Genomic DNA, 22,165 nt, shown 5'->3' with positions numbered 1-22,165 from the left:
CGTGGTTGCTGTATCAATAGTAAAGAGCTGAAAGTTTCAGAGTGGAGACCACAACAATGTTGACAACTGCTGAGTCACCCTTCTGCGCTATCTAGAGGCTGTGACATGCAACGGCACACAATTTCCTAAAGGGTAACTCCACCAATTTTACAACTTAAAGTGTGTTTGCTTGTCCAAAAGTGTATGTAAAAAAGAGGTATAAAGCCAGTTTAAGGCTCCGGAGGAAGCTGCATGTAATCTGATACATTTCCTCCAGTTATGTCACTCAGGGGCTAAGTTTCATTATGGGGAATGTAGGCTCTTGGTTTTCAAAAGCAACAAACCAAACACTTTTTTAAATCGATGCAGCACAACCAGATGTCACTCTTGTTATATACTTATTTCCAAAACCTGGTGCCTACATTACCCACAATACAATTTAGCCACTGAGTGACATCGCATCACATGAATCAGATTAAATGCAGTTTCCTCTGGAGCCACAAGAGGCTTTACACTACTTTCTTCACATATACAGCTGTACTCTTGAAGCCTTGTTAACACACTTAAATGTGTAAAATTGGTGGAGTTGCCCTTTAAAGGGAAGAATGACCACAAACAGTAAGAACATGTTTACCATCTGTGTCTCTCTCCTGTCGCAGGTTCTTCCAAAGTTGTCATCGTCCATCACACATGAGGTGGACAGCATCCTGGGGAACAAGCCGTACAGTAAAAAGGACTACCGCTCCTAACGGGCAGCACGGCCCCGCCCGGCAGGGCTGCACCCGGGCTGCAGCCGCAGCGCCCCACCTTTGCCTGATCCTCTGTTTGCTTGAGCTTTTACTGAGTGAGACCCTGGCGCATGAGTCTGGCCACACCAAGGCCACCCAGGGCACCTCATTTAGAGTCACGGGGATAAGATAAGATAAGAAAAGGGGGGGAAAAAATAGAGTCACCTCCACGGGAAAAAGGAAGGGAATGACAAAGAAAGACAAAAGTGGAAGAGAGGTTTAGGGATATGCGCTCATACTTAAATCAGTTATACATTCAATTCAGCTGAACGTATTTTAAGAACCGTAGACGAAAATATCTTTTTAAAAAAAAAAAATTAAGCACACGCTTGCTTGGCAGCCAGATATTTTTTCTTTCTTTTTTTTTTTTTTTTTTTTCTAAAACTGAATGCAACTAAAAGGAAGAATAAGTTCATACTGTATGAATATATGAGAACTACTCTGTTGCACATGTACCATAGCCATGCATTTGTTCCTTGGACGTTCTGTTTACAAACACGTGTGTACTGTACTGAGTCCGTCAAGGTTTCTCTGAAAAGCTGTTTGTGTTGTCGACATTATCAGTGTACGAGCCTCTCGCGGGCTTTAACAATCAGCACTTTAGTATTGTCAGTGGGTGTTGGAGGGTAGTTTAAAGGAGGGGGGAGGATGGGTATTACAATAGTCTTATCTCACAGCCATTGCACTATAGAATCATATCTCCTCCTGATAACTCCCTCTCCTCATCCTCCCTCTTTGTCTTCACTGGCGCTGTGTTTTATCCGGCCCGACGCTCCGACCCTGCTGCTGTCTGGACGAGGAGGGCGGAGGCGCTCCCTCCTCCTCATCCGTCTCGAAGCGGTCTGGTCAGGAGCCGACGTGTCAGGGCAACCCGTCTGCCAGTGAAGAGATTAGCTTTCATCCCTAATGGTCGGAGCTGTTAAATCAAACGCAGAGTCATTGTGTTCAGGAAGTGATCCCATCAGTGCTGGCTCCACGCCTTGTGGAAAACTCCTCCTTGATCGAGTTCTGTTCAAGTGTTTTGCCTTATTTACAGTTGCATCAGACTGTGCTGTGGGCGTTCAGCGTAGATGAGCAGCTCGACAGCTGCCTCCATCTTGTGCCCAGTGTACACGGGAACGCTGACTGGTTGGTGCTGGCAAGTGACATTTGTTGCGAGGAAAGAAGAGGCGGTGTGTGTGGTGGTGTGTGTGTGTGCATGTGTGTGTCCAGTAAATCAGTGAGTGGCAGCAGCTCAGGGAACAGAGTAGGTGGTTTTTAGTCGTGCGTTGGCGTGCACGTGGTCAGGAGGTTGTGTTTACTTGTCGTCTTTCGTTCATGTGTGGACACTGGGGAGGACCAGTGACATTTCAGCGTGGCTCGAGCCAAAGATCTCCTTCTTCTTCTTCTTCTTCTTCATCTCTCTTTGCCGACACGGTTTCACTCTCACTTCCTGCAAGATTATAGAACTCATCTTGACGCATGTGCTGTCCAGCTTGTTATCCATCTATGGTATGGACTTTACTCCATATATATCTTTACTTGACAAAGCTGTTATACTCGTAAAACAAATAAAGTCCTTCATATACAGAATGCATAGTACAGCTACCTGCTTTAGGATCGGTAAGGTTTGTTTCAGGCGACATACGGACCTGAGACGTGTCAGAAGTATTAATCGCAAAATTAAAAAAAAAATTGAAGCCGCCCTATATCATTCTCTCTCCTGTCGGGTGCTCTCTTACTGTGATTTGAGCACAAGTGGATAGCATGTGACACATCCTCGAAGCATGGACCCTCCTCACCCAGCCTACGGGACGAGCAAGGTGACGCTGCTCCGCTTATTAACACGTGTAGATAACAAATCTTTACTAACAGCTGATAAACTATTGATTCTTAGCAAGAGGGGGAAAAAAAAGAAACACAGTACAGATGAATAAAACTGTCATATTAGTGCGAGTGATGTGTGAATGAGAGTGGAGGGGATAATCAAAGTGAGGTTGCAGTGAGGGATTTGTGCGGATGAGGTTTACAGTCTGCCTCGTTACTCCTCCTAAGTGAGTTTTAACAATGGCAAAGTGATTTAACGTCTCTGCTGTTGATCCTGTTTATGTGTCTGAATGTGTGTGTGTGTGTGTGTTGGGGGGGGCCGATTAAACTAATAATCCCTTGCTTTAGCCTGTTGTATAAATTGATCCCTGTATACATTTGATTTGCTGTGTCTGAGTGAATAAAACTGGCGCGAGCCAATGTTTTATCCAGAAAAAAATAATAGTAAGATAAGCGAAGACCATTTAGTTCGTTTTGTCTGTGGAGTTTCTGTGTCTTAATATTTTCATCCGCAGGGAGCGGGGAGGAAGTGTAAGACTTGGGAGGAAAAGTTTGCTTATTCGCTTTCTTGCCGAGAGTTAGAAACGAAAAGATTGACCAACGCAAAGCTAACGGCTAACGTAGCTTAGCATAAAGAAGCTCTGGAGGGGGGTGTGGAGGTATCTCTGAGGAGCAGTTAGCGAGGATGCAGGAGAACAGCCTAACTGGAGGACATAAAGATGAACACCATGAGATATAGATCCTCCAACCCTTCAATCTGCTACATGTAAACAAGATGGCGGATGTCGCTTCACACGAGGCTCCAGGGGAAACTCATTACTCTTTCGACACATTTTCTCATTTCCTCTCTCTTCGCGTGGTTTCTGCAAGTGAAGGAGATGTAGATGCAATTTAAGAAACCTCTGCCCAAAGATGATAAATCCACCTCGCAGCACCTTTAAAGCTCAGTTGCATCAAGTTACATCTTGTTTGTTTAATCAACACTCAAAGTAAACACTGTGTTGACCTGTTTTCCCATCGTTTGGTTTGACAAACATCTTTCTTACCTCAGCCAATCATTTTTAAGTCCTAATGATGAAGAGCCGTTGACAGTGAACGAATCTTACACAGGGTCATCATGTCATGGGCAAGGGACGTCCTAAATTAATCTCCATCACAGCAAACTAAAGTTCCTGACTACTGCATCAGTGTTCTGTTCCCTTTACATCACTGTCTTTAATGGCTCCTGCTTTTACGAAGTCGCACAGTGCTGCACTGCCTGGAATCCCGGGGCAGGAAACTTTATGCTGAGCTAAGTTAACCAAAAATATGAACGCGCTATCAATCTTTTCATCATACTCTCAGCAAGAAACTGAACTTTTCCCTAAAATGTCAAATTTGTCCTTTAAACGGCTTTGCTGTGCATTTAGTTTGACCATCAGTGTTATTTCACAGCGTGCTGATGTGTTCAAAGGTTTCTGCACATTGTAGAAAATAACTTTTAATGTTCTAAGGCTGACGTGTTGTTACCGAGCACCCTTGCCTGTGCAGGAGAAACTCATGCTTTAAGTGGTCCGAGCTCGCTCATATTCGCAGTTCTAACATTTTAATGACTAGTTGAGAAATTAAACCAGAGCCACAGACGGAGAGAGAGAGCTTATTTTACAGAAGGTTACACAGAGAATATATTTTTTATGTTTTTGCCTTTAATGCAGTAGAGAGAATCAAAAGAACTGTTCTTATTTTATTTACATTTTTTTCCATCATGCTGCATTTTTTCCTATCAGTATTATATCGATTTGAGGAAGCATTTTTTTGTGTGTGTTGAGTTTGCATCACGAGGACTGATTTCACTCTGAGGATGACGTAGTGAGAGCCTGGTATCTCCTGTACATAGTTTGACCTTTGTATATATATATTTCTGGTTGTGATCACCTCTGCCTTTTTTTTCTCTCTTTCTGTTTTTTAATTTTCTTTTGCAGGCGTTGCTATCTGCACTGTGCTTGAATCTGACTTTAGACAGGATGTACAGCTTCGATCTTCAATGACAATGAAATAATGATAAAATAAGAATGGTAAACCAACATTTCTGTGTCTGTCTTTTATTGGCATCGTTCTGGGTTGTCTTTGTCTCTTTTTCTCCAGTGGAAACAAGGATGCATTTTTAAACGTTGCGGTATATTTGATGGCATACGACTGTGTGAAATATAAATATGAAGCAAATTTATACACAAAAATCAATTCAAAATAAAAATATTCAAATGGTGAAGGAGGTACAAACGAATGCTAGCTGTGATCTTTAGCGAACTGTAACATTTCCAGCTGTCCATTAAGGCACATTTAGTCAAGAGGAATGTGCTTCACTGCAGAAGTCTGAGTCTTTGTTGTGTTGTACAGTAAAGCACCATAGCACCATTAGACTGAGGGGAGTACTTCATGTTGTATAGACTGAAGAAACAACTTCATAAAACAAGCAAGTAATGAAATATGGTTTCATATCCAGCAATATCACCAAGATCCTTAAAAAAAATTAGATTATTTTATATACAGTACCTGCAGGAGGCGTTTTGAGGACAAAATATTAAACACATGATACCAAAAAGTGCAGTAAACATGCCCACAATCCCCCGACGCTTCACTCTGCGGATGAAAGCTGCTCGTCGTTCCAATCTGACTGCGAGAAACAAATCACCAGTACCCGCGAGGTCGGGCTGATGAAACAAGCTCCAACAGTTCAAAAGGACACTTTGGCATACGAGGGGAAAAAAAAAGGATATATCATCCAGCTCAGGTCCAAACATGAAACTTGCAGTTCTCAACCAGAGAGTCTTATTTTCATGAAGGTCTTCCAGCTGTCACAAACTTTTCACTCAACTTAAGTCACTCCGGTCAAAACAGCTGATCTGTCCCAGTGTGAGTCTCTTGGTGCTATAATGAGTTGTCGTGTTGCGAGTCTCCCCTGCTGCTGTAGGTGCGACGTGGAGGTCCACCTGAGGAGAAAACATTGGTGAGTCCAGCTCAGCACACATTCATATTTGATCAGAACAAAGATGACACCCAGGAGGACAAAGTGCTGATGCGGCAGTTCAACAGTAAAACTAGTTATTTATTCTTATTCCACCAGGTCAGCAGAAATGTCACTCCTGCTCTCCCTCGGGAGTCGGAGGATGTATAATGATGACTGTATACGAAAAGCAGGCGTGTCAGTCGTGCTGGTTCTTCGTTACTGTACCTTCCTGACAGGAGAGTCCGATCCAGCTGTGCAGGCAGCTGCAGCGGCCATTGCGTCGGTCGCACTGCGCCCCGTTCTCACACTCGCAGGTCTCCGCACAGTCAGGCCCAAAACGATTCGCTCTGCAGTCTGAAACAGAACCAGTACAGCTTCAGAAAACTACGCAGGGGCTGATGCACTTTTAAAGGAAAAGTCTGACTATTTTTGGAAATACGATTATTTACTTTCTAGCGGGGAGACAAGAAAATGTATACCACTGCTGATGTCAATGCAGTGAATATGGTAGCTACAGCCAGCAGTCAGTTAGCCAAGCATGAAGACCGGAAACTGTTTTCTTAAAGTCATGATAATGGAAGATTGATTTCAAAGTCAACCTGAGGTGTTATGGGTGTGTTTAGTACTGCAGTACGGTTCAGTTATACCAGACCGACAGACAGCTTGTTGATTTGATCTGTGTCATTAGCGTATCATCACCATCCACGAGCGGAAATCCACAGGAAGGAAACTCCAAAGCAATTGATGCTGCTGATGTGTATTTATGTTCCTTGGTGTCACAAAGAGCTCAAGAAGAAATAACTAATTATTAGGATTATCTGTATTATTAAACTGCAAATTGATAGCAAGTTATGAATAATGACTAACGTGTAGAGACATGACAGAATGGAGACGTCTTGTACAGTAACATTCAGGGATGATTACTGTTGGATCACTGTCACATACACTGGACTCAATGAACTGACAAAGTACATGGAGCAGGATACAGCTCAGCTGTTTCAACAGCGCATGACCTATTAATCAAGAGAAGTTCTCTGGCTGATGTGTGCACATGTTACCATGAAATGATTTTACATAAATACACAGCTTGTCAGCTACAGACCGATTATATGATCGCTTCCTGAACAGGTCACAATGAACAGATGGATTTATGAGTAATTCAGCTTCTACACTGAGCTAAAATTATATATCTATCATCAAAATGCTAAGGTTGATCCATCTGCTTTCACACCACAAACAAACTGCACTAGAATCTGCTTGGAAGCGGACCGAGACCGACCTTTTCAAGCACTCAGGTTTGATTGACAGCTTTCAAACCAGCCCGAACAAGCCACACTATCAGGGAAAACACATCGGGAACCGTTTAACCCAACCAAACAGGTGTGAAGCTACCCAAACACATCCAACCTTTAGCTAAACTTAACTTTGAAAATGTAATCTATATAGAAAACCAGTATGCCTTTGGATGAACGAGCAACTTGACATCCTCCCTCCTTTCTCTTAAATAAAGCACATGCAGAGTCAGGTGACATGATTTCATTTTAATCTTCTTGCTCTGAAGCTCACACTGCCTGTGTTTAGATTTAAAAAGGACAGGAGATTACCGATGTCACATCTGGATCCAGTCTTCCCCGGCGGGCAGAGGCATCTTCCTGTCACCAGATCACACGGCGCCTCGTCCTCACAGTCACACACCTTGACACAGCCGTGACCATAGGTCCCCTGTTCACACACTGAGGGAGGACAGCAGGACAAACAGTTTCACAAAGACAAAATAAATCAGGCGTGAAAACTGCAGTAATCCTGCTGTGATCCGGGGTAATCGGCAGTGATTTGACTGACCTCTGTGACAGCGAGCTCCGTGGTGTCCTGGAGGACAGATGCAGTGTCCTGACGCCGGGTGACAGGAGGCTCCGTTCATACAGTCACACTGCAGCTGGCACAGCGGGCCGTGGAGACCAGGAGGACACGCTGAGGACGAGGGATGAGATTTAAAACTGACCTTTATGGTTTAAACTCTCCTCGCTGGATTAACAAATCAGTCTAAACAAACATTATCAGAGGAATGTTGACTAATTTGAGAAGTAGAACTTGTTCATGACCACTCAGATTTATCTGGTGACCCTCTGAAGGGACCTGAACCACCAAACTGTTTTAAAGTAGTTCAAACCAGCTCCATCTGGACTGGCCACTATGTATGTCATATAATAATGTTGTACATAATAATTCCGCAATCAGATGACATTTTACCGTAGAACAAGTACATCATATTTGACACTTTAATTTTCTATCAATTGTTTTGATAAAAGAATGTAAGCAGGATTTTGAGTGCAGGAGTATTAGGGTCTACTTTCGACTACTAGCAGAGTGTTTTTAGATTTTCCAGTAAAACATCCGTTTGTTTTGTCCTCTGCTGTCGTTGATCTCAACGCTCTTCTGGTATCTGCTGAAATGTGGCGTTAATTGTCTGGTTGGATTCTTACTGCTGTTAATCTGTTCAGTTCTCACCGTGTTCACACTGATGTCCGTAGTATCCTGGACCGCACTGACACGTCCCCGTCACTCTGTCACATGTGCCGTTATTATGACAGACACATGTCAGCTGGCAGTTGGCACCAAATCTGCCCGCAGGACATTCTGTGAGGCAGATGGAAGGGAAACAAAAAAAAACAACAGGAAGACATTGTTAAAAATAATGAAACATGAACACAGATTCACCCTAGTCTCTGCATATACAGTGCTGCAACACATTATGTATGTGATAATGAGCAGAAGCAGGTGCAGATGTAGGTTTGGCTGCAGAGTGTGAGTGCTGTCACCTTTGTCGCACTGTGCTCCGGTCCAGCCCAGACCGCAGGTACAGTTGCCGCTAGCAGAGTCACACACTCCTCCATTACTGCAGTTACAGCGCTGGACACAGTCCGCCCCAAACCAGCCTGGAGGACAGCCTGAGGGCAGGAAACACACACTCAAATTAACCTGAGGAAAACATTCTGCTTCATTATCTAAACACACACATACAAGATGACAAATACAGTCGGCTTTCTTCTTTTGAATAATGCGACTCGCAGACATCAGGGCTTGTTTTCATCCCCTCAGAGTCATTTGCTGCTCTTCATTCTTGTGCATGAGAAAAACAACCTTGACATGAAAACTGACCCACGTAATCAATCATGGTGCGTTCAGAGTGTTGAAGACACTAATGGAAACCTGCACGGAGGAGTCTATGTATTATCAGAAGGCTCCTTCTCAGAGGTCATAGATGAAACAAAGATGTCTGTTGAGTCATGTTACATCTGATGCTAGTGTTTGTACAACATCTATCACTCTTCTGTAGTAGTGCAGGTAACACTTTACAATAACCATCATTAATAAATGTTACATTGATAGTTAATTAAACTTCAGATATGTTATTTTACTGGTAACAAACAATGAAATGCTTTATAACCATAAACAGTTGCTACTTTACCGTAAACGGTTATCTTTCAAATTGTATATAAAACATTTCTCTGTTTGATTACAGTGACATAACTATTAAATAAAGTTTAATTTTAACCAGTATTTAAGCTGCAGTAATCACATGACTCATGTATTTTTGTATTATGTCTCCAGAAGCATTTTTTCTTTTACTGTTTTAGTGACATCATATAAACTTTGCTCTCACACTAAAACCTCCCACATCAGTGTTTTGTGCCGTGCATTCACAAAGGAGGAGTAAAATCTGTATTTTACTTGAATCTACCGACCAGAGTATGATGTCAAGCTATCAACGTAACATCAACGTCTCAGAGGCATCTTCAGCAGACACATTAATAAAACAGCTTCTGCATGCTTTAGAACCATGAATACAATTTCTTGTAGCGTATTTAAACCAGAGGAACAGATGCTTTGTGGCTCTACTTGAATCTGACAACCCGTACGTTCCCTGTCATCGCTTTTATAAGATACAGTCGATCTCACAGCACAGCTGTTTACAGCTGTTGAACGTTTTATGAGCTGCAATACAATTTCTTACCTGTTCAGTTGTCTGACAGCAGAAAACAGATAGTAAAAAAAGACACACAACACATAGATTTCGCAAGATGCTGTGTGGTGAAATACGGTAGCTTATTTGTGGTAAAATAAGTTGCAGACATGACAGATTTGGACAAGATTTTAAATCACAGATGACTTTTGCAACTAATGCAAATCACTACAGGTCCCCAGGTGATATGAGTCCTGTGTGAAGGTGACAGAAAGATTCTACACAGACAAACATGTAAAGATTGAATTCTGAAATAACTTGACCTGGTTTAAGCAGCCCTGTTTCTTCACAACTCATTTGTATTCAGAACCTTAATTTATTTGTGTTCACAGTTTTGTTTTATCCCGAGATTTATTTTCTTTATACATCAAATCTGCTGCAAAAAAAAACATATTTCTTATTCAGTAGAGAGACTGAAGCAGTGATCTGCTGTGTTGGATCAGAACACCAAAACTAAATAAAAATCACACCAATGTTGGCTGAGCTGAAAACTCACTGTGGCCACAGTTCTCCCCTCTGCGTCCGGGGAGGCACACACAGCGACCGGTGACCGGGTTGTTCTGGGCTCCGTCTCCACACAGAACCGCCCGAGCACAGTCGTCTCCGTAACGGCCAGTTGGACACGCTGTAACCACCAGACACCAGTTGACTTGTCATCCCGTACTTATATCAATTACAGATTTATTCCATTGTGGTTTCAGACTCACTGATGTTGCAGCGTGCTCCGATAAACCCTGCCGGACATTCACAGGCTCCAGTGGAAGGAACGCACTTCCCTCCGTTGTCACAGCGACACTCTCGTTCACAGTTTGGACCGTAAAGACCCTCTCCACAAACTACAGATGAAGACAAGTTTTAGTACTTTTAAATGTGATGTGACATGACTGAGAGGTATAAATATGATGTTTTACATACTTTGGTCACATTTGGGGCCGTGGAAACCCGGAGCGCAGTAACAAGATCCAGACACCGGGTGGCAGAGCTGGTTTGTCTGGGAGCACTGACAGACCCGGTTACAGTTCTGTCCGAATGTTCCTGGCAGACAAGCTGATGGAGGGAGGGAGTTCACATGTGCCGTTTGTTAGAAATGTTTCCGCTTTCTGATTTATCATAAATGTGTCATGCAGTGTGTTTTTATAAATGCAAGAATGCGTTCATAAAAACATGCTCATCGTCCAGATGGACTGAAAAGCAGTGGAGGCAGATATTGTTCCTGCAGCACTCACTCTGTTCACAGCCATTTCCTGTGAATCCAGGGGGACAGCCGCAGTCTCCAGAGATGTGGTGGCAGGACGTGCCCTGAGCGCAGCTGCAGCGCTGCACGCAACCCTTCCCATACATGCCCGGCAAACACGCTGAAGGGAAACAATCATAAGAGATGTTTGTAGCTATAACTTGGGAGGAAATGTAATTCTGTACATCATCTTTTATCCTGATCATCACTCATTCTTACAGATGTTGATTAGTATGTAATTTTGACTGATAATTAGGTATATTTCCTAGTCTAAAAACCTCACAAAGCGCTTTACAATGCTTGTCACATTCACTTATTCATAAACCCATTTGAACACTGGTGGCATCGCCTGCATGCAAGGTACCAACCTGCTCTTCAGGAGCTTTCTATTCAAAGCGCCCCAAAATGTTTTCCTGTGCTCAGCTGTTCACACACACTCTTGCCCAAGGCAGACACTTTAAAGTATAAAGATTTCAGGCATCTTTGCGATCTGGAGTGACCCCTGAAAATCACAACGCAAGCGAGAGCTGCGGTCAGGACGTTGCAGCCTGTGGGCTCTGCAGCATGAAACAACAAGAGAAAGCTGGGCCCTTCTGTTTGGGTTCACCTCCACTCAAAACAACCACAGCTGACCAGTTTGACAAAGCTTTAGATGACACGTACATATGCATGGCCTTATTTATGACACCTTGTCATCTCTTCTCTTGTCCTTTATTTATTTTTCTCTTCCCTTTTTGTGCAGGAGGCACAGCAGTACACATTCCTCTACCACTGCTCTCATGGATACACTTTGATTTGCTCTACATCGCCCCTGTGAGGACTTCCGTTTGTCTCCACCTGCGCGTTGTCATTTGCTTTCACATACTTGTGTTGACCATGTTTCTGTCCTTAGCAGACGACCTGCTCTAACTCCTGGGCCACAGCTCCAAAAGCTTGTATATGTAGGGGTTTTTTTCCCCTCTGTGGCAAATTTATAATTCTGGGCTATAAGGATAAAACAGAGGGCAAATCTGAACAACATCAGGATAATAAAGAAAAGAAACCTCATGAACAGCAAGAGAGAGAGAGATGGGATCACACTTCCTCAACAGCATGCTGAATTACAGGTTGGAGAATCAGAATAACAATACCAAGAAAAAAAGTGCGTTAGACATAATGTAAAATAAACCTTCGGAGCAATAAGTCAAAGTGTTTTATCCAAACAATAAAAGTTTTCTTTAATCCAAACTTCCTCCACAAGGTGCTGCCAGAGCTCCACAGCGTCTGTGACTGCAGGTTCATACCTTTGTCACAGAGTTTTCCTCTCCAGCCTGCTGGACACTGACACTGTCCGGTGACGTGGTGACACGAGGCCCCGTGCACACACTGACATCTCTCCTCGCAGCCGGCGCCAAACAGGCCTGGTTCACATGCTGAGCAGAGAAGGTGCAAATTGGAAGTTATAATTAACAAAAACACACAGTCGAGCAGTTTCCACAGTGCAGCGTGAGGTCACAGCGTCTGTAGGTTGTTGTGCAGGTACAGACTGGCCGCCTCACCTCTCTCACAGAGCTCTCCGACCCAGCCAGCGCTGCAGCTACACCGTCCGGTCTGTCTGTCACACTGGCCGCCATTCTCACATTCACACTGCTGCTGGCAGTCGGCCCCGAACCAGCCGACGACACACTCTGTGTAAACATACAGCAGCGTGCACAAGCACAAGAGACAGAAAGCAGAGACATCACGATGTGAACCACACACGACAGGGAAAAACCTGTACTGTCGTATTTCTGCTGAGGGCTGCAACATTTTTTTTTACTTTTTCCCCCAATAATTTATAGTTGGACACAGTGTGGAGTTGGCAGCTGGAGGTGGCAGCCGCAGAGTTTGGAAGGTAAAGACATTCCAGCGACAGGATTAAAGGTTTCCCGGTCACGAAGAGGAGGCGGGCCTGGCACAGTGTGACAGGAGAAGGTTGTAACAGGCACAGAGGGAGGATAGTGTGTGATGCGGAGCTCGGAGGGAGAACGAGCAGGAATGTCATCGCCGGGTCGACGGAGACTTTTACAGGGCAGGCCAGTACAGTGTGTGGTGAAAGGACAAACTCTGCCAGCAAATAACCAGACTGTGGGCTAAAACAAATGAACTAAGGCTGCAAACTGAACTCAGGCTGATGGATATCCCGAGCAGCACAGTAAAACAACCACAGAGCTCTGTTTTAAATGTTTACTGCAGGGTTCAGGTGATGTTATTCTTTTGCATTTCTGTCCAGACTAACCAACATCATTATGGCTTTGCAAGAAGAGGCTGAATCAGCGTTACTGTAGACAAGAGTGTAGAGCTGAGACTATCTAACTACATAAATCATCAGATCCCCCCCCTCATAATGACACGTGTTTATACATCAGTCCACGTTCTGTATTTATTTCATCATTATGATTCACTTCCTAAATATCTTTTCCGGTTTACCTCAACTATGAAGAGTTAAAGATTCCGGCCTGGGAGGGCTTAGGCAGCTGAAAAGTTACTGCCACATAACCACAACTTCTCCAGTTTGATTCTGTTCAGTGTCCTTTTTGTCTGTCTCTACTCTAATGTTTCCTGTCTGCATCCACTCTTGAATAAGTATGAACGAAAGCCCCCAAAAAAATCACCTTACACACACACAAATTAAATGATTTAAACAATGGGTGATAAATATGTATGCATGTCGGCAATGAACTCACTTGCTATGTTTATGTTCTGCTTGTTTACAATGTCATTTCATACGTCACTAATAGTTTACTGTTCTTTACACTGCAGGCCGTGTTTTCTGCTGTTTGTTTTGTCTCCTTTTTGTTTGGCTTAGTCATATTTGAACACCTTGGTCAGGCAACGACAGATGACAAAAAAGCCTTTTGGCAAATTCTAACACATTTAGTAATATTGCTATTATTTATCAGAAAGTTGATGCGTGACTTCAGATTTTGAAATGTGCCTGAGTCCAAAATAAGAATGAGAAATAAGGAAAAGTATAAAAGAAAAACCTGTCTGTAGAAAATTGGAAAAAGTCAGGTTCCACATGTGGAGAGTAAAAAGAAGCAGCAGTTGGAGTGGTTAAATGGAAATTCTGGTTTTCTACCAGCTGGATCTTATTTTTGTAGATTTTTTCCACTGATCATTTGGGTAACAATGTCACCGTGCCGGGAATTTGTGGCAAAATCGCTAAAAAACAAGGCAATAAACACCAGCAGCAGTTTTATAACCCTGTTTCCCCCAAAATGGGATGCTGTGCAAAACATAAAATAAATGTGATAATTTGCTATTCCTTTGTGACGTTAACTCAATTGAAAACAGTACAAAGACAATCCATTTAATGTTTTACTTCATCAACTTCATTGATTTCTATAAATATTTGCCTATTCTGAATTTGATGTCAGCTACAGATTTCAAACAAGTTGAGACATGAGCAACAAAAGACACCTGTTTGAAACAGTTGATTGATAAAAGATGATGGAATCATGATTGGTTCATCCATGAAAGGCTCAGTCGTTCATGACCAAGGACGTGGCGAGGTTCAACACATGACTGTGTAATGGATGTTACAAGATGAGCTCAGGAACACTTTTCATTGGTTGTTAACAAACTCCCATGTAAGAAAATGAATGTCTGTCTCAACATCCATCGTTTCATACAGCGACTTCCTGGTTCAACTTTCACCTACAGAGATTTCTGTACACTTTTATTCTCAAAATGAAAAGGTTTCAAAATTATGGTAAATGTTGGCCTGTCCAGTAATTTCCTGTTTCTCGCCCTTTAGCTGTTACCATAGCAACTCTGGTGTTCCCGGACTTGAGTTTGTTATTACAAACGATGGCCAAAAGTGCGAAAATAAAACCAGAGTTGTAATAAATTAGAACTTTCCTTCAAACGATCCATCTGAAGGTGGTTTTGTGGTCACACATACAGACTCTTACCCAGTTCACAGGCCGTGCCCGTCCACCCGCTGGCACATGTACACTTTCCGTTGGTCTTGTTGCAGGTGGCTCCATTCTGACACAAGCAGCGCTGCTGACAGTCTGCTCCATAAAACCCTGCAGGGCATTCTGGGAGACGAACACACAGACAAAACCATCCAGTGACCCCCTGATTTACCCATCATACAGATGATTGCTCTTCTCTGTGCTGTATTCACTCACCTTCTGTGCAGTTGGGTCCGGTCCAGCCTGGCATGCAGACACACCGTCCACTGGCCGGGTGGCAGATGCCATCGTTACGGCAGCCACAGGTTCGGTTACATCCTTCTCCATAGGAACCTGTAGGGCACGCTGCCAGGAGGGGGACAAACAATATCGTTACCTCTTTATGAACTCTGCTGATCAAAAGTGGAAATTCCAGTGTCTGGTAAGCGATACATGGGGAACATCGAGTTGGTGCTTTCTCATGTGTGACTGGGCTGGGCTTTCCCGAATAACTCTGAAACCAAGCGTGTTTTTGTTCCACTGTGAGTCAGCGTTACAAAGATGTTCTTGGTGCTGCTACACAAATGTCCAGATACAAAACATCTGAGCCTCTGATTCCACCTTTCCTTCATAACAAGAAGGGACACCAGACCCTGTGAGCTCTCTGAACTCTCTGTCTTGCACCTGTCACTCACTTAGGTTGCAGAAGGGACCGATCCAGCCAGCGGTACAGGAGCAAACTCCGCTGACAGCATCACAGCTCCCACCGTTCAGACACAAACACTTTTCCCGGCAATCCAGCCCAAAGAAACCCTGAGGACACGCTGAAACACACACACAAAAAGACTACCTGTTAGTAACATATATACATATTCAGAAGGTGAAGTTGGCTCTGCAATCAAGAAGCTTCTCTTACGCTTCTCACAGAAGGTCCCAGTCCATCCCACCTGGCAGGTACAAGCTCCACTCACATGGTCACACAACGCCTTGTTGTCACACTGACACCGATGACGACAGCCGAGACCAAACATGCCTGCAGGACACTCTGAGGGAATATCACAGACACAGCTTCGACTTAGAGAGCAGTGATTTGTAGCCTCAAATAACATCTGATGTCCAGTGTCAGGTATTATAAAGGCTGGTTGTTGGAATTATATAAACATACTGTACAGTATGTATAATAAACTCAAGATATAGCCAGCTTATATAATTAAGTAACTTTAAATGAATTATGACAGCTATAAAGCCGATGTTTTCATTTATCAATGAGTAGAAAATAGACTTAATAATGTTTTGGTCTCACTTGGTCATGTTTACTGTTCTGCCCAGTGCCTTTTTTTTGTGTGACAGATTGAAGACACGTCACATATAATTGTCAAGAGACATCCCCACTGAAGAATTAACTTTGAACAGGCAGAGCATTGTCTATTTCAGATCTTTGTAGTAAGAACTGTTCTGAAGTCCCTTGATGAAGGTCCAAAGAGACCGAAACATCTATAAAATGAGAACATTTTGATGTTGAGCAGCGTGCAGAACATCTTTTTTAGAAAAAACTGTAGTTGTATCAAGCAATGTACCAAACAAACGAAAAAACCTGATAGCAAACAGACTGAATTGAAATATTAAAGCTACTGTCTGCAGGATTTGAAAGTATTACTTTGGCGCAATCTGGTGGTAACACAAACAATTACACTGTGCAGAATGAATGAATAAATGTGCCGAATGCAACACATAGGATTCACCAATCTTTCTGGAGATGCTTTAATTTTCATACAACCTGAAATAAATGAAACAAGAGTAACTTGGTTTTATGCCTCCTTGTACCAGTAAAATTGCTGGTCCTGGGCTGTGGCGTTGAATAATAGCTAGAACATGTTTTGTGAACTTGACCTTTGACCTTTCAGATATAAATTCATCATTTGTGTGAAATTTTGTTGTACCATATGTAATGTTGAGCAACAACAAAACTATAATGAGTTTATTCTTGAGTCCAAGTGAAGTGGTGCCAAAAGTGAAAAAATTCCCTCCTAAAATATTGCGTTCACAAGAATGGGACAGAAGAACGTAGGTACAGACAATAGAGGTATCAACAATGTTTCAGTCCTCAAACCTTCATCTCTGACTAAAATACTGTTAATAAAGTAACGACAGTGTGCAGGACTGTTTGAAGCACATGCCAATGAGACGTTCTGGTGTGTGAGAACTTTGTCTTAATTTCCTTACAAAGAAAAACCTGAAACAAAACAATAACACATGCAGTAACTAGAAGACCTGACGCACTGCAGTATTTAAATGCTCTAACACAAACACACAGCTACGTACTCTGATGGCAGCGTGTTCCGGTGTAACCAGCCTCACAGTTGCACTGGCCGGTCAAAGTGTCACAGCTCCCGTCGCCGTTCCTACAGTCGCATGTTTCTGCACAGTCTGTGCCCCAGTGCCCTACATCACAGGCTGCAACACAAACATCACATTTGAGTTTTGGTCTGACATTCGGGAACACGTTTTAGTCTCAGTGTTAAGTTTTCCAGCACCGCTACCTTTCCTGCAGTTGTGTCCGGTCCAGCCAGGAGCGCAGGTGCACCGCCCAGTCACCGGGTCACAGCGGGCGTTGTTCTCGCACACGCACTTCATCTGGCATCCTTGACCGAAACGTCCGCTCAGGCACGCTGGACAAGAAAGAAAAATATCTCAACCATCGAGACTAATCTCCCATAACCAACTCCACCACATTGTATGCAAGCACAGCAAGTTCCCATGACAGGTTCGGTTCCATGATTCAGTCGTCAAATGAGGCTTTCGGAGCCAGTGGTTGTTTGAAATGGAAATGAATTTGTTCTTCTTCGTGAAAATATGTCTGAGAGGGTTTTCAGGGATTAAAGCTAATGACCTCGGAGAAAACTGCTACTCCATCCTCTAACATTTCTTTTCCAAACTGCAACACTGCACCATTTAAATATTCCACATCCTCCTCCTCCTCCTTCTCAGCTGGTTGTTTAATGCATGTTACTATGGAAACCAAAAATGCAAACCGTGGATACTTACAGTTCTGGCAGAATCTGCCCATGAACCCTGGAGGACAGCTACACGAGCCGTTGTGTTTATCACACACGCCTCGGTTCTCACAAACTGGGCAGGTTTCCGTGCAGCCCGGACCCCAGAAACCCTCCGGACACACTGTAGAAATAAAAAGAGAAGGCTGATATTCACATTTTATTCACATCATCTTGTAGGTGTGAAAAAGCATTTTAGTTAGCTGAAATAGATAAAAAATAAAGCTAACAAATGTTAATGTAAACTGACAGAATTACTAAAATAAATCAAAAATATACAGGAAGGTTTTTAGTCTTTGTCAATTTGGTCAAATATGTCAACACAAGAACAATGAGCACTGGTGCATATTTGTATTGAGTCAACATGATGAAATATAGAAAATGAAAGTACAGCTAAACTGCCTGAAACTAAGCTGAACTGAAAACAAAACTTCTAAATGAAATAAAAATATAAAACTGAACAGTAATATCTCTGTTTTGCACTCACAGTTCTCACAGTGCTTCCCTGATGTTCCTGCTGGACATATGCACTGTCCTGTCACTTTGTCACATGGAGCTCCGGTGCAGATACAAGGATGAACACAGCCCGGTCCAAACCTTCCCTCTGGACAGTCTGACACAGGACAGAGTTGTCTCAACACAGGAGGACAAAAACTGACGGCGAAGGAGACTTAAAGGACGAGGAAAGTGTGTCCTACCCTGATCACAGTTCTCTCCATGACGACCAGGAGGGCATTTTCTCTGGCACTCTCCAGTCACATGATCACATGACACTCCTTGCGGACAGACACACTTGTTCTCACAGCCGACGCCGTAAGTACCCGGGTCGCATTCTAGAGACGAGACAGAGCAGAACTCAACACTCAACTGTGATATGAGAGGATGGACATCAGCCTCTCTCCATTTTAATGAAGTGGCTCCATGATTTTATCAGTTTTTTTTCTTTGCATCCACTGACAGTTATTCACCATTCTGGTCAATTATATTTTGACTGACTGTATGTCTGCAGGAGTAAAGAGGTTAGGGGGTTTAGACTTGTGTTTGATTGTTTTTTTTTTTTTGTTTTTTTTATGTTTTTTTGTTGCTTGCTCATAAGTCTTCTGTCATTTTACAGTAATAATACTGTAGAGCAGAACACAACCTCCAGTAAATGTTAAGTAAGGTCTTGTGATGAGCGAGCTTTGTGACACTGCTCTCACCTTCCTTACAGGTGTTGCCCTGGTAGCCAGGTTTACAGACGCAGGTGCCGTGTCGGCGGTGACACTCCAGTGTATTCTTCTGCACACACCGACACTCATCAGAGCAGCCTGGGCCAAAGGTCCACTTAGGACACGCTGAGGAGAAAAAACAAGGGGGAGAAGCAGACATGGAAGGAGGATTTCACATCAGAATGGCAGACACAGTATGAATAAACAATGCTTAAATCTCTTAAATCTACCCAAAAGATTTTAGAGAAAAGACTGGTAATATAAGAATCTGGTAAAATTAGGACACTGGGACTTACGGAGGTGGCAGAAGCGTCCGTAGAGTCCAGGATCACACAGACAGGCTCCATAGGTCCGGTGGCAGCGCCCGTTATTGGCACAGTTACACTTCTTGTTGCACTGCTTTCCATAGAAGCCCTTAGGACAGCCTGCACACAGGAACCATTTTGAGATTCTGAGATCATGTCGTGGTGGAAAATGAAGGAGAAAACACGTATTTTCTGGGACAAAGGGATAGAACCCACCATCCTGGCACAAGTCTCCACTGACCCCGGGCGGACAGCGGCAGCTTCCAGAGACGGGATCACAGCTGGCACCATTTTTACATTTACAGGGGAAGGAGCAGTTTTTACCAAAGAATCCCTCGGAGCATGCTGTAAGAAGAAAAAGAAAATCACTGCTCAACTGTCCAGACTGACTTTATTATTAGATACAGCAGTTACAGGATATATATATGCGTGCATGTTTGTGTGTGAGGAGACTCACTCTGGTTGCAGATGATGCCGATCCACCCATCGGGGCAGTCACAGCCAGTTTTCCACGGATTACATTTTCCGCCATTAGAACAGTCGTCGCACGTCAAACTGCAGTCGTTGCCGAAGGTGTCATCCAAACACACTGGAATCGGAAGGTTAATGAATACTCAAGACTCAAGCTCGCACTGATCTTTAACTTCAACGACAACAACGTGAGTGTGTGAAGTGAAGAGTGTTACATCAAATGAAGTTAAAAAGCTATTGGATATTGGTAACGATAAGAGAAAAAAAAAATACTGAAAACCACAAAAGTATCATAATGGACAATGTTTTGATCCCAGTGGAATATTCATCAGGTCATAAAAAGGCAAAATTGCCTTTGCAGGCGTTACTCTTGTCATCTTTCAGTAAAGCAACATTAAACGTTCAACTTATGCCGCTGTCAAAATAGTCCATTGAGTTTTGGCTACACAAAACAGAGCCTCTGACTTCTTGTTACAGGCTCTGCGTGGCTGCCAGGACATATAAGCCTCAGCATTCCTGCCAGAGAATCTGTGGTGTTACAGTACGTACCAACAGTCTGGGAGTCGTAATTAACCCCCACCGTGTGGTCTGTTCCTGCCTGCAGTCAACGAGTCTGTCAGACAGCTCAGGTAATCAGATACAGGTTCCTGTTAATGATAATGAGCGCTTAATGTATTTTTTTAAGGGAGGGGGGAATCACCAAATTTCTCTGCCAGGTTGCTCTCGGCCCTCAGTTCCCCCTCGTCGTCTTCATAGTCGTCATAGCGCTCCAGGGGTTGGCTGTAGTCCTGCATCAAGGTGAGCTGGGGGCGAATGAGAGGCAACTCGATGGGACCGCCGCTGGACAGGGCCTCAATCGCATCTTCAAGTGCTGCGAGGAAGTATATTACACACAGTATGAATAAAGTGCACTGTATGTAGTTTCATTTTGTGTCTTAAAATCCATTAGTTTTCTACAACAAGTGAAAAAAATCTACAAAAACATTTATTAACAGTCGCAGTCTAGACTGAATGACTCAGTACACAGGATGTTTTTTGCAGCACAACAACAGTTTGCCAGGTGTGATTTCTGCTCGCCCACTCTCTTTAACCTGATTGATACTTACGGATGCAGGATTGCCGGTCCTCATCCAGACGGAAACCCCGGCGGCAGAAACACTGGAAGGAACCAGCGCTGTTCTGGCATGTGTGATCACAACCGCCATTAGTAGCCAGACACTCGTCTACATCTGAACAACACAGACACAAACACAGACTTCAAACAACTGTTGTGACAACAAGCGGAGAAGTAGAGAAACTGAACAGCTTTCACTTTATGTATTAAACTAAAACAGTACAAAAAAACACTATGCATGTTGACGGCAAACTGAAACTCTCCCAGATTCAGCGGAAGTAAATAATCCATCTCATTAAAATATGAGTGGCATGCACATTTGGCTAAACATACCATCACAGCTACATCCGTCTGAGTTGAGTCTGTATCCTGCTGAGCAGTAGCATTCATAACCTCCAGGGTAGTTGGTGCAGTCCTGCTCGCAGCAGGAGCTCTGCTCTCCACACTCGTCCACGTCTGCCAAACACAACAAGCCGGAAGACAGAAGTTATGAACCAAGTACAGTGATATGCTCCCCTGCTCACTGACACTAACTTTTTATGAGATCATGAATTTTGTACAGATTTAACAGCCAATTAAGGTCAAAGTTACAAGCAGAGGATAATATTACTGAATTTGAACTTTTCCTTTCGGAAGTTTGGCTCAGTAAATGTTCACTCCTGTATTCTAAAGCCAAAAATTCAAGAGAAGCAAAACCAAAAGAGCATTTTGGTTCCTCATATCTTTTAATGTCCCTATAGATGATTTTAGGTCCAGTGTTTAAGATTTAGGAGGATCTATCTGCAAAAAACTGAATATAATATTCATAATTAGGTTTTCATCTCATTTCATTTTTTTTTTCATGTTTTTGGACGCCATCATAAAGGAGAATTTCTAAATCTGATCAAATCATACACGCTGCACTTGCACCTGCTGAAAAACTTACATTAGTAATAAAAGTACATTTTCAATCACTTCTTTATCATTAGTATTCATGCTTATGTAGCTATAGTATATTTTACAGAAAGGTACTGCACTATATTATCAATGTAACAACCTCTTACACTCACAGGATTGTGCCAAATAAAGGTATTTTATCAGCGCAGATGTTAAAAATGAGGCGTCAGTAGCCCACAATCTCTAACCAAGTACAATAGCTGTCTACACATAAAGTCAGCATTCACAAATGAATCGAAACCGGGCCTCCCTGCTCAAAGTCCATGTATTCACCACAATTACAGACTCCAAATCTAAATCCTTTTGACTCTTTTATCAAATATATACTCAGTTACCAGTTG

General features: G+C 43.0%; 2 protein-coding genes across 6 annotated transcripts in view; one reads left to right on the top strand and one right to left on the bottom strand.

Annotated features, from left to right (window-relative positions):
* Window positions 1-4,636, top strand: part of kcnab2a (potassium voltage-gated channel subfamily A regulatory beta subunit 2a) — an 89,986-nt gene extending 85,350 nt beyond the window's left edge. For both annotated transcript variants that reach the window (XM_030419171.1, XM_030419172.1), the window contains exon 14: window positions 639-4,636. In XM_030419171.1, coding sequence (XP_030275031.1) covers window positions 639-728 — 90 coding nt within the window. In that variant the 3' untranslated portion in view covers window positions 729-4,636. The remainder of the gene's footprint in view (window positions 1-638) is intronic.
* Window positions 4,248-22,165, bottom strand: part of megf6b (multiple EGF-like-domains 6b) — a 72,467-nt gene continuing 54,549 nt past the window's right edge. For all 4 annotated transcript variants that reach the window (XM_030419160.1, XM_030419159.1, XM_030419158.1 and 1 more), the window contains 28 exons: window positions 21,222-21,344; window positions 20,881-21,003; window positions 20,475-20,645; window positions 19,761-19,892; window positions 19,520-19,648; window positions 19,295-19,423; window positions 18,990-19,124; window positions 18,489-18,623; window positions 18,278-18,403; window positions 17,783-17,914; window positions 17,278-17,406; window positions 17,060-17,191; window positions 15,654-15,782; window positions 15,433-15,561; window positions 14,975-15,103; window positions 14,753-14,881; window positions 12,356-12,484; window positions 12,101-12,229; window positions 10,810-10,938; window positions 10,499-10,630; window positions 10,291-10,419; window positions 10,080-10,208; window positions 8,379-8,507; window positions 8,068-8,196; window positions 7,402-7,530; window positions 7,164-7,292; window positions 5,785-5,913; window positions 4,248-5,542 (listed from right to left, as the gene is read on the bottom strand). In XM_030419160.1, the coding sequence (XP_030275020.1) occupies window positions 5,481-5,542; window positions 5,785-5,913; window positions 7,164-7,292; window positions 7,402-7,530; window positions 8,068-8,196; window positions 8,379-8,507; window positions 10,080-10,208; window positions 10,291-10,419; window positions 10,499-10,630; window positions 10,810-10,938; window positions 12,101-12,229; window positions 12,356-12,484; window positions 14,753-14,881; window positions 14,975-15,103; window positions 15,433-15,561; window positions 15,654-15,782; window positions 17,060-17,191; window positions 17,278-17,406; window positions 17,783-17,914; window positions 18,278-18,403; window positions 18,489-18,623; window positions 18,990-19,124; window positions 19,295-19,423; window positions 19,520-19,648; window positions 19,761-19,892; window positions 20,475-20,645; window positions 20,881-21,003; window positions 21,222-21,344 (3,596 nt within the window). In that variant the 3' untranslated portion in view covers window positions 4,248-5,480. The remainder of the gene's footprint in view (window positions 5,543-5,784; window positions 5,914-7,163; window positions 7,293-7,401; window positions 7,531-8,067; window positions 8,197-8,378; window positions 8,508-10,079; window positions 10,209-10,290; window positions 10,420-10,498; window positions 10,631-10,809; window positions 10,939-12,100; window positions 12,230-12,355; window positions 12,485-14,752; window positions 14,882-14,974; window positions 15,104-15,432; window positions 15,562-15,653; window positions 15,783-17,059; window positions 17,192-17,277; window positions 17,407-17,782; window positions 17,915-18,277; window positions 18,404-18,488; window positions 18,624-18,989; window positions 19,125-19,294; window positions 19,424-19,519; window positions 19,649-19,760; window positions 19,893-20,474; window positions 20,646-20,880; window positions 21,004-21,221; window positions 21,345-22,165) is intronic.

Source organism: Sparus aurata, chromosome 6, assembly GCF_900880675.1.
Source record: "Sparus aurata chromosome 6, fSpaAur1.1, whole genome shotgun sequence".
NCBI lineage: Eukaryota > Metazoa > Chordata > Actinopteri > Spariformes > Sparidae > Sparus > Sparus aurata.
Note: the sequence above shows the minus strand (reverse complement) of the source record. Positions and strands in the feature narration are given on the sequence as shown.